Consider the following 17,993-nt stretch of genomic DNA (forward strand, 5'->3'; position numbering starts at 1 on the left):
TGCAATCCAAGGTTCACAACCCCAGCTGGAGTTCACAGCTCCATCCTGGAGCTGCCTCAGAGAGGCTGAGAGCTGGCAAGGTTCATGAAGACTGAAATCTTCCTCGGGAGTTCAGCACACCCTCTAGAAAACTCTGAAGGAACAAATTTGTGCTTCACGAACCTCTGAGCCCAGTTCAAGTGAAAAAAACCCTGCCAGCTGGCAACACAGTATTCCTGTCTTGCCTCTCCCAATGATCCCCTGGCTGCTCTCCTCTGCCTCTGTGGCATGGAGAAAATATTACCTTCAAGTCCCTGTGCACGATATCATGCTGGTGAATGTGATTCACACTCTCCAGTATCTGATGAATACAGTGGCTGCAAGATAAAGGGAGAGACATACAGAGTTATGCGCACACATACATACACTTGGAATCTCATCTCATCCCAGAACTATTTCCCTAACTTTTATATTTGTACCAGGGAGAGTTCAAGACCCCAGGCTGAATCCCTTCATCATGCCCACTGGATGCCACAGCTCAGTACTGTCACAGCTGGACACTCCCAGCCCCCTCAGCAACAGGATGCTAAACATCCTATCCATAGCAGGACCACAAAACCTCTCTCCTACCTCCCATCACCTCCTTCCTTTCCTCCCCATCACACTAAACATCTCACTTGTTCCTTCAGCCAACAGTGCCCACCCCACACAGGAGAACTGAGGCACCAGAGTATCCGTAAACAGCAGCCAAGATTGGGCAAGCAAGACCCAACCACTCCAAGAAACATTCAGCTGGGCTAGTCCCAAGCGAAGAATAAACTTTCAGAGAGCAGCAGCCTCCCCCGGCAAATTCAGGATGACGACTCCTGGGCGCCTGCCAATTCGCAAAGCTTTCAGAGCAGCATCTCAAGCACTTTACATACACAATGTGCGCACACACCCGCTTGCTGGGTGCCTTTTAAGTACAGATCCCACTTAAGGGGTTAGCGATCTGAGAAGCAGACTCATTCCCTGTTAAGCACAGTGTGCTGCACTCCCCCAGCTCACAGAAAACCGTGTCCCTGCCACTCTCAAAAGTAAGATGTTATTTACACCTGTCGCATAAGGACAGCGCAGCACACCCATGGGTGAGACTTCTGATTGAAAACATCTCTTCCGCTAAACATTTACTTAGCTCCCGAGGGCTAACGTGGAATGGAGTAGGGATTTTGACAACTGGGCAGTAAGCACCCAGATGTGGGCAACTCAGATGGGTCTGTGTCCTCACGGCAGGATCAGTCAGTCCCCTCACCGAATTCTACAAATCCCAGGAGAACAAATTTGAAATGAGTGAAATATTTGAGGGAAGGGAAATTGGCTACTGGAAAAGATGGGAAGAGGGTGAGGGGAGGAAGAGGAGAGGAGGTGAAGCACTGTGTATTTATTACTCCCACCCCTCTGGAGTTGGCAGTACAATCCTCAGGGTCGGGAGTCCATGAATATCTCCCCGCTCCCAAAACAAAAATGTATAATTAGAACAGAGCCGAGTCTGAGCGAGAGAGATTTTCTGGCCAAAAATGGCAAAAGTGTGAGGTGTCCCAGGCGAGCCAAGTGCAGCGGATTGGCACAGACCTCGCTCCCTCGCTCTCCCAGCCGGCTCTGGAATTCAGCTCGGCATGGGGAGAGAAAGGGAGGAGTTTCACTCTGTCATCTTGTGGGCACTGCGAGACCTGGCCAGCTGACACTTAGAGGGCTGAGCACCCTGAGGAAGGCTCACAGAGCAACAGACAGTTCTCCTTTTCCCCTAACCCTGCCATAATTTTCCTGAGCAGTTGTCACTGCCAGATCTTGACCATTTCAGGGAACAGGCACTGGCAAGAGGGACAGGGGGAAGGATGATGATTGATAACCTCAAAATTTCCCAACTTCAAGGCAGAACAGCTTGAGTGACTGTGTATCTGTCCGAGGTGCTGTGCCTACAACATCTGTACACCCCACTGAAAACATATACAGGGCTCTCAGACCTCTCTGCCAGGAGCTCCATCAGAGATGACGAGCCCACTGGCCTTCCCCCTCAGCAGACGGCTCACGGCGGAGCACGCGGTGCAATGCCTCATTTGAAAGCATCGTGCAATGCCCAGAAGACAGAGGCTGTAAGCATACCACAGGGAAAGCAAGTAAGTGCCCGCAGACTCCACAACAGTACCTACACTTACAAACCAGGTCATACTCTTCCCTTCCTTGCACTCAGTATGATCTTCCTCACAGTACTGCTACCAAGCTCACCCTGCAGCAGCACCCGCTACTCCCTTCTTACCCCTCTCCTCTCACGGCTCCCCTAATTCCTGCTCCAGCAAGGGTTAGGATAAGGGATGAGAACACAGGTGCAGAATAAGCAGGGGTGAAATGTCACCATCGGGCCAATCCCAGGCCCTGCTAAAGCAGAACAGGAGCTGCTTAATCCCAGCTTTGATTCCAAATGCTGCATGTCCAGCAGACGGATGGGTCAGACAAGACCCTCAGCTACTGCTGCGCAAAACAACCACCCTGCATAAACTGCAAAGGGACAAACACAAGCCATTTCAGGAAGCTCACGCATGGGAGAGAGGGGACACACTCAGAAAAAGAAGGACATAACTCTAAATCTTTTTAGTATTAAAATATAAAGGATGCTTTCACATATTGTGCCTTTTCTCACTGTGCCAACCAGCTCACCGTCAGAGAGGGCTTCCACAGAAACATACCCTTCAAAGCCCTTCTCCCCCCTGCCCCGTAAACCATTACCTAGACACAGGCAAATCAAATGGGTCTGCCCAACAGCAATGGCACATCACTGGAACCCATAGAAGAAGGCAGAGGCCGAGCAGGCAGTGCTCTCACAGCCACAAGACAACTCTCCCCTACGTTTGCTCACTAAGGACACCCTGTCACCACTGACCAGAAAGGTCAGGCAAAGCCGCTAGCAACGGGTCTTCCAGCAAAGAGCACAGCGTCTGCAAGTGGCAAAAGACAGCAGCGTCTGCAAGTGGCAAGGGCTAGAGCTGCAGTGAGTCAGGCTGACCGGTGACAATAGTTTATGCTAATAGCAAAAAGAAGAATTATTTTTTCCAGGCGGGGAGCAAGAGTGTCAGAACAAAGCCGTGCACAGAGCAGCAGTCAGGAAACTCATTCCACTTGCCAACACACGTGGCACATAAACAGAAGGATCTGGAAACAGTCTTACCTGGCATCTGCTTCACTGTAGTATTCTCTGGCAACAATATCCTCAAAGAGCTCCCCACCAGTAACCCTGGAGTGCAAAAGAAGAAGGGAGGTTACAGAGTCTGTGCACGTCTAGCTCAAGGCGGACATACATGGCCACCCATCTGGGCCCTTTCCCGCAGCCTGTGTGGGGACCTGTGGCACACAGGAGCCAGGGCAGAGCTCCACCACTGACCCGCGGCACAGAGGAGCCAGGGCAGAGCTCCACCACTGACCTGCGGCACAGAAGAGCCAGGGCAGAGCTCCACCACTGACCTGCGGCACAGAAGAGCCAGGGCAGAGCTCCACCACCATGGCACCAGCACTGGTACATCCATGTGACTGACCCCTTGGACTCCCATTTCACCACCAGTGTACAGGACACTGTTGACACACTGGGCATGAATTGCTCGCGCTGCTCTACAGAGCTTAGTAGATCCTAAGCCTGGGCAGAACATCCATCCTCTGACCCCCTCCAGGCTGCCTCAGAGACAAATTCAAACAGCCTCCTGATACAGGATAGCTGTCCTTTGCCATCCCACGCTTACACCTGCTGCCAGGAGCCTTCCTGGTCCATCCCCTATCACACAGTCAATGGATTTTTGTCAAATAGGCCAGAGGTATCTACAGGTCTCAAAAAAGAAAGGAAGAATTATATTAATGCAGGTGCTTTTTATTCCACCCTTAGTCAACCATCCACGTGCCTGTATAACTGGTGAAGCATCAAAGCCAAAGACAGACACTTACAGATCAAAGACAAGGTAATGGAAACCTTCTTCTGAAATACTGTCATGGAGCCGCACTGCAAAAACATAATCAAGAAATGGAGATTTACAGAGCATGTAGCAAATATGACACTTCACAAATCAAACCCATGCACACAGCCAAGTTCTCCCTCAACCCAGTCTATTAATTCCCCATGCCCTTCGCTTTGTGTGCTCACTTAGTGACCTATTTCTTCCGTTATCTCAAAGGAACAGATGGGTGTCCTTCACATACACCCACCCCTCCCCAGCGTCAAAACAAACTCTAAATATCTTTGACCTCCTGTTCGTTCTTCTTGTCTAACACTTCAGTACTCTCCTTTCACATCTGCCTACTCTTTCCTCCGTGCTCACGTTTTGTGATCTCTCCGCACCCATTCTTACTTCCTAAAACCCTTTTCAGAACCTCCAAACAAGCCCCCAACCCAAAAACTGACTTCTGACCCCACCTGCATGTCAGTGCCATTGATCTCCCTTCTGCCTTTCATCTGTAAAGCTCCATGAAGTTCCCTCCCTTTACTTCGTTTTCCTCACTCTGACTTACACCCCAAATCCTTACCCAAAATTCAGAGCCAGTTTCTTGTCTCGTTTTTTCCTGACACGTTTGTTACCACTGACATATCTGATCACATTGCCCTTCTCAAAATTTCCTTCAGCTTCCTTACCTATCCCCCCTAGTTCAGCTTCCATTGCCTAAATTAACCACCATCTTTTCCCTTTCCTTGTCCCCTTTAATCTGCAGGACTGGGTATGCCCCCATGATGGGCCACTATCCCCTGGTATTCTGGAGTTTCTGGGGCCTGTCCTCCTTTCCCCATGTTACATGTGGGCAATAACTATTGTGTATCTATCTGCAGCCAGCTCAGCGCCATTTCCTCCTGTCTAAGTCAAAATCTCAATTTCTTTGATGCTTCTTGGATACCTAGGCACTAATTCTAACCCAAGAGGAGAAACTAAGCCCTTAATTTCATATTGCTACCTACCCCCTACTTTTTGCTTTTCTCCCCTGCTGGAAAACTTCACTACTTTCCCTGCCAACCAAAGTCAAAAGCTAGCAATCCTATTTGACTCAATTCCTAAACCTTCACATCCTGACTAGGAAGAGTTGTCTTCTTCACATGACTGTCCACAGTCCTTCCTTATTGATTCACCCAACTAAAGCAACTATCTGAGACTAGACTGGGTCTCAGTCACTGCAACACCTTGTAATCGAGTATTGACCAAAGTAACATTACCGTTCTCATCCCTACAAGAAAAAGCTCGTTATCCTGCTCTGTCACTTTAATGGTACCTTTGCCTCCCTTCCCTGCCTTCCATTCTCTTCCACATAAAATACAGGTGACCTGTCTTGACTTTTCCCAACATCATTATTTTCTCTCTGCCAGTATCAAGAGGTCAGTTTGCACCTCTTATTGGCACATGACGTCAGCCACCATCACCGGCTTGGGAATGTTTCAAACTAGCACTTGGCACGTGCTCCTACCTCATATGGAACAGCTTTGCAAATGTTCTCAATGCTCTCCTCTAATCCTCCTTGCAACTCTCCTTTGCTAAGGCACCCTTCAACATGCATGCAAACACACACTAACTCAAAATTGAGAGTAGCACAGATGTGCAGAGACCACTGCCAGGACCTTTCCTAAAAGGATTTCATTCTTTCTTTATTCTTTCTGCCTGTCCTTTCCTATATTTTTCCTGCCTTTACTTACAAGCTCTCTGGACTGGTCCCTTGACCAATTTCCTTTCCTTAGCATTTCTACTGCATCTAACTGCAGGGGTTTGGGAGGAGCACTCCACACGGCATAATGCTGCAAACAAGCAAGTACAGTTAGAGTACCAGTACAGCAGGTGTTTCAGGCACAATATGCTGTTCCTACAGCATGAAAACAGACACATCACCTTTAAGAACTATGTTCCTCAAATCATTTGCTGCAAAAAAAAAATTTCTTCCAAGTAAGCAGTTTTAGTTGGTTTTGTAATAACTTCAATGCAATACAACTTTGTGTTTACAAGAAAACTTGCCTCCTGAGCACTTGGCAGAAACCAGCAGAGGCAGCATTACAAAAATGCAAGCAAGAAGAAGGGTTTTTCCTAAGAGAAAAGATTTCCATTCAAGACTGGAAACAAGATGGATAGTGGATGAAACAGACACTTGGATTCCCAGTGCAAGGCAGTTTTCACTCCACTGCACAAGACTATTTGAGGTGAATGCAGGAGACAGGCACATGAACAAGAGCTGAGGCCCAGGGCACAGGCAAAAGTCTGTGAAGGGACCTTATGAAGAGGGAAAAGATGGGGAAACTTCAAGGAAAGCTGAATGTACTAATAAGGTCATGTCTGGTGATGCTTGGTGTGCACGGAAAAGCATGCTCCTTCCTCTGGCACCTGAAAGGTCATCGAGGCACTGCAAGAAACACCAAGCAGAGAGGAGAGCGGCACAAATGAAATCCTGACAGAGAAGCACAGCCACCAGCAGGCTGAGAGCAGTGGCCATGAAAAGGGAACAGCAAACACGTCTGCAGGCAGAAATGAGAAATAGTGAACGATAAACTGATGCAAAGATGCGGGCAGCAAACTACATCAGAAAGTAAAACATAAATGAGCTGATTGGTGCTATCTCTTTGTCCAGAGGAAAGCAATTTTGTCAGATACATTATGAAAAGGGAAGGAAGTAGCAATTCAGCTGGCAAAGACTGGCAGAGGCAGCAGAAAGAGTCTTCAAGGACAGTAAAACAGTGTTTGCATGCTTAGGTGAGGAACCATGATAGGAGGATAGAGACAGTTCATAAATACTGATGCTGTACATCACCCTAAGGTTGCACAGCAAAAGAAGGCCTTGGAGGCAGGACACAGGTCATTAACTTAACAAGGGAGCTGCTTCCTCATGACTGCCCAGAGCGATGCTGGAACAAAATCTGCCTGGGATTTAATCTGCTGAGGTAACAAAGCTCAAGGAGTAACAGTAGAACACCAAAACCCAGAAAAGCTGTAGGAAAGATGACAGTGGGCCCCACCACCCTGCACAGGAGTAATTTGCAACAGCTCAAAACATTAGGCTTAAAGTGTGGAGGTGGGCAGCAATGAAGGGAGTCAAAAAGGATTAAGAAAAGTCTGAATATACCAAAACTCTTGTGACTTTCAATTCCAGCCCACACCTACTTCATACTTCATGCTAATGGGAAGAAACAAAAGCAACACCCAGTAGCAGAACAGCAAGAGCACGCAGTGCCCTTTCACCTTAACGTTTTGCTTACCTACCCTCCTGCAGAGCCACAAGAGCCTTCCTGACCAACAAGGATACTGCATTTGGCAGCTCTGATGCCATGGTTCACTCTGCTGACACACAAGTTAAAATGCTCTGCTTTCTAATACAGTGCTAACTACCAGGGACTGTTAGGTTAAAAACATGGTCTGCCTTTTACAGAACTATTCAGCCAGCCCATGAAATGGCATATACTCAGAAGTAACTCCACCACCTTTAGCTCATGTCAAGGATAAAAGCATTTTAAAAGTTTCTTGGCCTCTTCTCCACTTTGTTTCATAAATATGATCCAATATGTTAATTGTGTTAACATTCATCATAAAGATACACAAACATCAGATACCATTTGATACCTCCACCTTCCAGACAGTATAGAGCCCTCTTTGCTTTAAAGATGTCCTATGCAAGTGCCCTCCACCTTAAGGCAGGACACATGTTCCCGAATGGACATTCCAAGAGTGGGTAACAGGAACCCAAGTACTGGCTGTCCTCTGTTTCAGACATTTTCCCATGAAAAGGAGATCCCGTTTGTTCCACAGGAGGTGATCGTGCCCCTGTACTCGGCCCTGGTGAGGCCGCATCTCGAATACTGTGTTCAGTTTTGGGCCCCTCGCTACAAGAAGGACATTGAGGTGCTGGAGCGTGTCCAGAGAAGGGCAACGAAGCTGTGCAGGGTCTAGAGAACAAGTCTTATGAGGAGCAGCTGAGGGAACTGGGGCTGTTTAGCCTGGAGAAGAGGAGGCTGAGGGGAGACCTCATCGTGCTCTACAACTACCTGAAAGGAGGTTGTAGCGAGGTGGGGGTTGGTCTCTTCTCCCAAGTAACCAGCGATAGGACGAGAGGAAATGGCCTCAAGTTGCACCAGGGGAGGTTTAGACTGGACATTAGGAAAAACTTCTTCACTGAACGAGTGGTCAGGCCTTGGAACAGGCTGCCCAGGGAAGTGGTGGAGTCACCATCCCTGGAGGTATTTAAAAGACGTGTAGATGAGGCGCTTAGGGACATGGCTTAGTGGGCATGGTGGTGTTGGGTTGACAGTTGGACTTGATGATCTTAGAGGTCTTTTCCAACCTTAATGATTCTATGATTCTATGATTACTACCACAAGTTCACCTTCAACCAAGCAGCTGAGCAGAGCCCACATAGGCTGCTCATACCTGTGTAACCTGTTGACACAAGAAGGTGAAAAATATAATCATATGTAGATGCTGGAGGGTAAAGGATTCCCAAAAACTGACTACCCATGATAAGAAAAATGGAGAATTAAAAATAAAAGTATTCATCCAGTTAACCTTTTCTTCAAAAATATTACAGATCCGGGGTTTTTTTTTTTCCCTCTCATCAGGGGAGCAGTGACGTCTATGTCTAGTGCAGCAAGCTAGACAAATGCACACATCACAAAAACAGTCTCAAGTCGCAGCAACAGGGAAGTTGCACAACAGCAACACAGGGTCTTCCAAAAGACGACCAAACTACAAAAAAGTCCAGTATGTGTGAAGGAGCCTGATCTCTCTCTATTCACCAGAAGATGAGGTAGATTATTTCTATTAACTGATTCTGTCGCCTAGAAGCAGCAATTCAAACTGCATTTCCTTTCTAGCCAAACACTCTTAACCCAGGGATTCTTACAGATGTGGGAAATCAGTCCCTGCCAACACCACACACAGCCAGGGTCACCTGATGACTGTTCCCATGTCAAAGGTCTCTAATGGATGAAAGAGTACTTACTACAATGGTTAGCACGAACAGATGAGGAGAGGGGAGTAAGAAAGAAAACAGAAGCAAGTCAGACAACGAGGCACTAAATCAGTTACAGGATATGGCGAAAGACTTTACCCAAGGTTTTAGTAAGAGCACAGAAAAAAGGCCCATCCACACAAAGAACAGAGGGCTTGTAGAGTTCACAAGCACATCTAATTTTGTAAGACCGTCAAGTCTTACAGATAACTTCAGAAATAACAAATAAACAACAGCACTAGTAAGCAATGCCAGAACAAATGCTATCCAAAGGAGCAGAATCACAGACTCTTACGTAGAAACATCTTCTGCAACAATAACAGCTGGTCGGCCAGCAGAATGTGTGCATCACCACTTGGATGGTATCTCCAAGAAGCACACAGATTCTGAGAGAGATAAGCAGTGATTTCAGTACAGCACCTCGACGAGACAATGTTTTCAGGACACGAAAAAAGCCTAGCTTTCTTCATATACAGTCCTGAATCTGTACCTGTAGTGGTACTCTACCGAGGGTAATGAGAGACTGCTACTTAAAACTGTCCCTCCAGTTTTAAACGCCTACCTGTAACTCTGCATGGTTAAAGAGCTGCGACATACCACTACGCAGAAGGCACTAGCTAACTGGTTTAAGCATCCTCTTCTTCCCTCAGTCTCCTCTCCAGCCTCATGCTATGTAAACCAGTCTTAACCCATACAGGAAGCATCTCCCACAAAGCTGGCCTTTGGGAAAAACAACTAACAACAGAAGAACAGTGAGAACAAACCACTCCCTTTCCCCCAAAACTCAGATCTCAACACTGCCTGATGCAAGTTACGCAAATTATTTTCTGTCTTGTGTGGGTGTATGTGTCAGGTCCGAGGCCCTAATGCAATTCAGAGCATTTGCAAAGAGCCTGATACCACAGTGAGTGGCTCAAGGGGACATGCTGCGGTTACTGAACCTAACAGCAGCTGCGTACCAAGAGTTCAAGCACTTTCTAAGAACATCTGCTGTGAATATTACTTTTCTCTGCCTGCTGTCTTCAGAGTGTCTCTGGAAATCTTGCTTCAAGAACAAAACTTTAAGCTGATACTTCAAAGTGTTTCAAAAACCTCATGCATGTACAGTTTTTATTTTAGAAAGAAATAATATTAATAAGCTATGATACTGAACTACAGAAAATTAAGCATTTTAGTGGGAAACAGCAGTAACAGTAACAGTCATGCCACGTGGTTTGCATTCCCTGCCTGAATAAAGTGACCCTGTACAGGCAGCCGCAGCTCTCTGATGCCCGAGTGTGATACGAAGCAACTGAGCACAAGAGGAACATCTCCCTCATTACAAACTGTACCAGCCTAACAACCAATGCAAATTGCTGCTGAGTCACGCAAAGCAAGACGCTGTGAATACAAAAGTTGAAGTGAATCATGAAGAAATCAGAAAAGAGGTTTCAATTTTTATAAAAGTCCACCTGAACTACAGGAACATAAAAAGACATTGAAAAGCAACAGGCATCTCATTTTTAAAGGGTCAGATGTAAAAGGCCAATTGATATTGGGGTCACAAACAGATTACACCAAGCCTAGATTTGACCCACATCTTCCCTTCGCTCTGCCCAGTGTGCTGAATATTATTATCTTTTTACTCTTATGTCAAGCATAACAGAGGCATTTATGCCTGCCACATAAGACCCAGGATGAGCATTCCCCTGTATCCCACGTCCACAGCAAACAGTGGGGCAGGGCTGTCCGGGGGCTCGTCCCACGGTTGGGGCAGGCAGGCTCTTGTAACATAGGGTGGTTTCTGGCAACCTGCTGCAAATAAATCTCTGCGAGCAAAGTAGTTACCAAAGTCACAGCAAAAGGCAATTACACAACAGAAGTAGTATTTCACGGGACAATTCCCAGTATCTTCGCTTTGCAATTACTCATCTCTGCTTAGGAAGAGGTAGCATGGGCTGAAATATGCTTGCTCCTACATACCACTGGTCTTTGCCTGTCCTTAGGGACAGTGTTCAAGCTACAGAGTAGGGTAATCTTGTCTGCTAAATCCAGGTTCACTGGTGTTCCTAAGCGTAAAGTATTTGGATACTATGGGAACGTAAAGGACACTATTAGCCAACTACCTCTGCACCAAAACACATCGCGTGCTGTCATTATATAATATTTGGGGCTCTCAAATTAAGTTGCCTGTGTTGCAGTACCTGCAGCAGAGCCAATACAAGGCAACAGAGATTTCTGGTTGTCTCCTGGGTCATGGTAATTGCAATGCAGTAACTCCTTCACACAGCCTTAGTAGTGGAAACTCAAAAGTGCTCTGGGATCTTCTGGCCTGAACAATGCTATTTAAAGGTCATCCACTCATTAGAAGCAGCCGCAGCTTCACTTCTCAGCAGTTTCCAACTATACATCAGACATTTGCCTGTATCATGGAGAAAGGGAGGAGGTAGGAGGTACCACAGGGGGCATATTTCAAGAGACAGTGCATGCCAGAAGCAGCAGAATAAAATTGGAGACTAGAACCTGCCTGATGCCCTCTTCCAAATATATTCTCCAACGCGCCAGGAGATGCTGAAACTATAGATACAAATACACACGGCCCGACAGACTGCAAACTGAGCACTATCGTCCGTGGCAGCACAAGTGACAAGTGAACTGACGCAGATGGCTGCCACCCACTCCCGCTTCCCCAGCTGCTCACCAGCCTGGGCAGCCAAGATGGGAATTGTCCCACCACCTCCGAGCCTGGCTGCACGCCAGGACACTTCCTGTGCGGTTCTCATCACTCAGGATGCCTGTCCCGCGAGGAGCCACCACCAACCTGTGACTGCCTGTGAGCTGGGTGCTCAGCTCCCACCCCAGCTGTTTCTCTAATTACATTAAACACGCAGAATTCAGCTGCAGCTGCTCAGGCTGCTTCCAAAAGGACTTTCCTTTTAATTAAAAATTTGCTATTAAGAAGTATTAAATTGTGTAATGCAAATAATCCTCTAGAAATCATCTGTTCCAGCAGCTAATGACCAGCTTTGTTAGAGCAGTAACTAACAGCAGCAGGACAGTTAGCTAACAGGACATAGCATGCTGCTGTTAACCAGTCCCTTAGGAACAGGGACTCTTTCGCTCCTCCTCCCTCCAAATCTGACACAGAGAGGTTACAGTATGCTGGATATATATGAGCTTGCTGTAAACTCCCCAAGCTCACAGCATTTCACACCAATTGCAGTTTTAAAGCTTTGGAAAATGGAAAGGAAAAAGGGCTTGTTAACACTGCTCTGGTTCAGGCAGAACCAAGCTGCTGCAGGCTCTGCAAAGACAGACAAGGAACAGTCCTAAGGGAGTATGAAAAGGCACACACGCACACAGAGGTGGTTTTTTTTCCCCTCACCATTGTTCTCACTCCAACCTTCTTAACACTCCGGCCCTAAAAAATGAGGTTAAAGCAGTGCCCTTTCTGCTATACATGGTGCCAAGTCAGGGGAAATTCCCTTATGCACAGAAATTCACAGCCTAGAAAGTTGTAGGGAGAACAGTATCTTTCCTGTTAAGATACTGGTCCTTCTGCAGAGGTAAAAAGCAAAAGTAAAAACAGAAAGCACAAAGTATTTTTTTGAAAACATTTCAGTGCCAACTAAATGTTATTTTCCCTTTGATTTTGCAATGTCTGTATTGAAAGGCTGAACTTCAGCACATGATATATAACATTTAGTATGCCCTACTTAAACATTACACAAGCCAAAAGAGTGCATTAGCAGGAATATTTCCTACTCTCCTGATAACAGTGCAATCATGACCATCCAGAATTGTTATTAATAATTTCCGACTATCCACACACCAGATAAGCAAAGTACTTTTGATAACCACTACTATTATATGAGAGCTTTTTCCAAAAACCCCCAAAATAATAACAAGCCAATTTGATTGGTATCTCAAAGAAAATACACAGAGAATACCCACTTTATTAGAATTAATAAAATAAAGATCGAGGCTGTGACAAATTTTAGGTCTCATACAGGCTCCGCAACTTTGCTACACACATTTCTGCCACCAGGGATGAATCAGCCTTTGGTGCTGCAAAGCAGTGCTCCTGCCCGTGCAGGCAGGTGTTCTGCCTGACACCCCCCCAACCTTGCTGTATTAACCTGATTTTCACAACTCCTTTCTCACATTGCCCAGGATGGTCATGAAACCTTCCCACAGAGGCAAGCTCTGTTCAAAAGGCAGGTTGTTGCTTGCACGATTTCACCAGAGTGCAGCCGTCCCTCCGTTCTGTTCGGTGCTCAGGCAGGGGGAACCCCAAAGGAGGCTCCTTCCATTTCCTCAATGCTATTCTATTCTAACTGGGGGCGGGGGGGAAGTAGGGAATCCTCCTCCAACTTTTGCAGTACCTTAGAGTTTAAGTGCATTAAGTCTGGCCATCGTCCCACTATTATTTTTTTTTTTTTAAGGGATTACTTGCATACAGACAAATCTTGCAGCTAGAGAGATGAATAATGGAATCCAAATACATCTCTAGTACAGACCACAAAGACATACAGAATAAATATATCCCCTGGCAAGGAAAAAAATGCAATTGTTACTCCATTCCCAAATTGCAGGGGATTATGGAAAAACATTTTTCTTAAAACTACAGGAAAAGCTATAGCAAGAGGACACAGAAAAAGAGGAAAACAAGAAGAGGTAAATAACCAATAGTTAGTGAAAGAAGTAGTGGGAGAATCAGAATGAGAAATAAAAAGCTGGACTGCCTGGGGTTTTGGGGAGCCTCCTCTCAGCCAGACATGCATGGGCGCTCTCCTAAATCCCTAACAGTGCAGGGGCTGGAAATAATAAAAGGTAACTTGCAGCTCAAAGGCTCAAATCTTCCAGCGGGAATGCTCTCTATCTGATACTCTGTTCGAGGGGTTTTTTGAGTCTTTGGTGGCTGGGTTTTTTTTTTGGTGGGGTGGGGGAGGAAGAGGAGAGGAGGTTAAAGGCCTAAGGCCAAGAACATTGTTTTTTGACCTCTTAGGAAGCACAGCAACTTGCTGTCCTCTCAGACAGCCCCATGACACTTCCAAGGAAAAGCTGCTCAGTAACTGACAAAGGCTTAAAGCATAACTCTTGCTATAAAGTCTCTTCTCTTCCCCACACCATCCCCTCTCTGCACCAGTTTCACCAGAGAAAAGGAGCAGTCCCCCAGCAACAGAAGTCACAGGGCAGCAGCTTTAAACAGCGAGCCAGACGCAGGAGCATCCCACTTGGAAATCACTGAGCTTCCATAGGGCAGCAAGCGTGGCCAAACCACTGGAGAATCCCCAGCATTTTAACTATTCTTTGCACATAACATCCTTTCTGTCCCAATTGCAAAGGCAGTCTGGATGTCTGCAGCCAAATGAAAACAAGGAAATCTGCTGTTTACAGCAAAACACAGCCTACGTTTTTTTTCTTGTTCACTATGGAAGCAATTCAAATCTCTTTTTAAGGAAAAGGTGATAGGAAAACATTCCAAATGGCAGCAGGGGGGAAAAAGTGAGGGCCTGCTCATCAAGAGCAGTATCTCAAAATGAGGAATGAGGAAACCTTAAGTTGTGGCTGATACCACTAAGACAACAAATCCAGTATTAGGTCTGCAGACATGATCAACGCACCCCGTTTCCCACCCAGGTTAGTTATGAGCGTTGTGGGATTCTCCAGCTGGGCTGCACACAGAAGCACAGCATCCTTCTTGGTCCTTGCAGCAATTCGCACCTTGATCATAACCATCATTTAAGGGCACACAAACTGGCGGCCTTTTTTATACACATCCATCAAAATCACTCCCACAAGACAGAGGGAGTAGGAGGACAGACCACTTGTCAAAGGAAATAAAACTGAACTGGGTCAAAAGAAATTCTTCTAATTCACAGGAGATTTCTATACCATTTTGTCTCCACTTTAAATAAGGACGTGTCCAAAATTATCGTTTATGCTGAGAGAAGCCAACAGATAGAAGTTAAAATAAAAAGAATTCAAGTGCAAGTATATTTTGGAGAAAAAGTCAGAAGTAGGAAAAACCTGAAAAAGCAGTAATTCTGATAGATGCTGAGGACAGCATTTCACTACTGCTATAAATTCCCTCAAAGAAATTAACTCTGAAGCAGTTCAGCAAAGGATATGAAGGCAGAAATCAGAAACAGAATTTGGCTCTGGCTCTTGGGCTACTACCAGCCTCTCTTAAAATAGGTATTTTTATTATTCTAGACCTAAGTGCACGCAGCTCTTCACAGCAAAGGCTGCCATGAGCTGGAACACAATAACCGACCACAAGTGCTCAGTTTGAACTATGAACAAAAGATATTCAAGAACTACTTTTGTACAGTTGGGTTAAAAATATCTAAGAAAGAGTACAGATCATCTGGTGACAGATCCAAAGAGGAGGCACATATTTAGACTGGCGTAACAAAAAAAATTTAGAAGGAGGAGAAGGGCAACACCTAACAACACAGTGGACAAAATCCATGCACAGAGTGGACTTCATGGTGCACTGAACAAGCCACAATCCTATTTGTAGGAGAATGCTAGAGAAGAGTTTTCAAAACTATGAATGAGGATTTTTATCAAATTTTGCATCATTATTGCTTTGGGAGTAGCAGGACAGGAAAGGTCATGTTCAGCACTGTGCTGAACTTCATGTCTGCACTGAACAAGCCTTCAGGAAGATACTGGGGTTCCCAGCTCTGTCACTGCTCTAATATTTGATGGGTAGCAGGAAGCATGGGAAAAAACTGAATTCTCCACATGAGAATCCTGATGTAGTGAATTAATTACAGGACGTAAAAAAACAAATACACAGACTGACTGAAATTAAGTTTACAACTAAGCAGAAGACCGAAAGAGTTGTTCCAGTAAGCAAGAGTTGATATTCAACACATTGTAAGTTTAGCGTACAACAAACAGAAGGCAATGGTGAAGTTTATTTTATCTTAGCCATTGCACAAGCTTCAGCAGCACAATCAAGAAAGCGCCTGGAAATGAAGGGTCAGGGCTATGAGCGTGCTTATAGAAACCTGCTTCTTTCCTGCAAAGCAGGGACCAAGGGAGAAGAGAACCAAATCATTCTCTCCTACATGTTCCCAAATACATCCATGTCAAACGCCCACAAGATTTACAGATAAGTGAATCACTGGAACAGTAAGTTGTTCAAGAAGTGGAATTCCCCATAGAGCCGTGACTCTTGCCAACTTCCACAGACATTTTATCTGCTTATGGACAGTGGGGTTTTAACGATGTTGCCTTCTGCCTCTCTTTAACATTCCCATATCCTCAGTAATGAGTGCATCTTTTTTGCCTCTAAAACTGGATGGAGTGAACAGATCACTGATTGACCTCCATCCAATTCTGCTGTATTTGGTGAGCATGGCTGGCAAATAGTTTCTCTGGACCAGAACGCAAAATACTCTAGAAAGTTGCCAGGAGGAAAAAAAACAAGTTGAAAGTGAGGGAAAGAAGTCCTTCCTCTACTGAACTAAAGTCTGAGGTGACCAGCTATAATGGCACATTCAAATGGATGGTTCACAATGAGAACATGGTACATACCATGAGTCGGAAATCAGAAAATTGCCTCAAGTCAACTTTCTTCTGTCCAGATAAAAAACCTTACTGCAACACTAAGCTCTTAGAAGGATTACTCCACTGTGATTACCTTGGCCATAATGTGCATCTGAAGACAAGCAAAACACCCAATTACAGAGCAATAGCCTATAATTAGGGCTGTGATTTGATGAAGGCATGTTAGGATAACTCAGAAAGTGGTCATTTCACAAAGAGCAACAGCAAATGAAAACATCACCATTATTTTGTACCTAGAGTAACCTTTATTTTATCGGAGTAGCAGTGTTATGGTCAGTGTGTTGCAGTCCAGAATCTCCACAGCAGACTCAACTGTCTTGCAGCAAATGGATAAGAACCACAAATTGAACAATAGGTTTGCTTTATATCCTGTGTACAGGCAGGAGAGAAAAGCAGCCCACCTCACAGAGTCTTAACCTTTGATCCTCTGCCCCAGACTCATTAGAGGCTCAGGTCACTGTAGAAGAGCAGGACATGCTGCAAACGCAGTGTGCAACAAAAACAGTAACAACAAAACTTAATGGGGAAATTAAAGCAAGCCCAAAATCTGCAGAATTCTTCAGGATTGGTGCAGTGTTACTAGCATAGCTCACACTAAGGCAACACACCAAGTATTCAACCAGCAGAGTTTACAACACAGAATGGCAGTAACTAGGTGATTACTAACTGCTAATACACATTTCAAGGAATAACCTACCGCTATGTCAGAACAACATGTTTCCCTTCTACGACAACATAACAAGTCTAAGGAATACAGGAGCAGCAATGCATGTAGCATCTGGACTTCAGCAAGGCTTCTGACAGCATCTCATATACTACTTCCATAAACAATTTAGAAAAAATGTATATTCAGAACTAGCTTACAATGGTGCATACAACTCACTGAAAAAACATACTAAAAATTGATCACTGCCAAACTGGAACAATGTGTCAAGTGATATCTTCAAGAGTTTGTCTAGAGTCCAACAATATTCAACAGCGTTATTAATTATCTACATGATGCAATATATGGCTTTGTTATTAAAGATCACGTTACTATGGGGAGAGTTGCAACCCTATTATACTATCAAAAGATAAATCAAAACGGTCCTGACAAAATTGGGGGGGAACCCACAGAGTGGATTTCTTCCTATTCGTTTTAATAAAGACAAATGTAATGTACCCTTCCATAGGAATCCCCATCTATACAAGATGGAAAAATTATTTGCTTGCCAGAAGTTCTGCAGAAAGTAGTCTGGAGCAATGATGCGTCAGAAAACAAATGTGCATCAACAATACATTTAAATGACAAGTTTCACAGGCTGATGTAGAAAACAAGACTATCTTTGGCAGGACAGGTGAAACAATTCTTCCCCTTCTAGTCGGCACTGACACGGCCTTAGAATCTTATGTCCAGTTTTGGCCATCACATTATCACACTTCTAGAAAGATATGAAGCAACTGGAGAGAGTCCAGGGGAAGGGGGG

The 17,993-nt window shown here is 45.2% G+C and overlaps 1 protein-coding gene across 1 annotated transcript in view; it reads right to left on the reverse strand.

Annotated features, from left to right (window-relative positions):
• The window catches only part of LOC104083485 (calcium/calmodulin-dependent protein kinase type II subunit gamma-like), a gene marked incomplete at its 3' end in the record, with an annotated part of 65,143 nt that overhangs the window by 39,438 nt on the left and 7,712 nt on the right, over positions 1 to 17,993 (reverse strand). The window contains exons 3-5 of the mRNA XM_009586987.1: positions 3,946 to 4,000; positions 3,182 to 3,247; positions 284 to 356 (exon numbers count right to left, since the gene is read on the reverse strand). Coding sequence (XP_009585282.1) covers positions 284 to 356; positions 3,182 to 3,247; positions 3,946 to 4,000 — 194 coding nt within the window. The remainder of the gene's footprint in view (positions 1 to 283; positions 357 to 3,181; positions 3,248 to 3,945; positions 4,001 to 17,993) is intronic.

Source organism: Fulmarus glacialis, unplaced genomic scaffold (assembly GCF_000690835.1).
Source record: "Fulmarus glacialis isolate BGI_N327 unplaced genomic scaffold, ASM69083v1 scaffold13761, whole genome shotgun sequence".
Lineage (NCBI taxonomy): Eukaryota > Metazoa > Chordata > Aves > Procellariiformes > Procellariidae > Fulmarus > Fulmarus glacialis.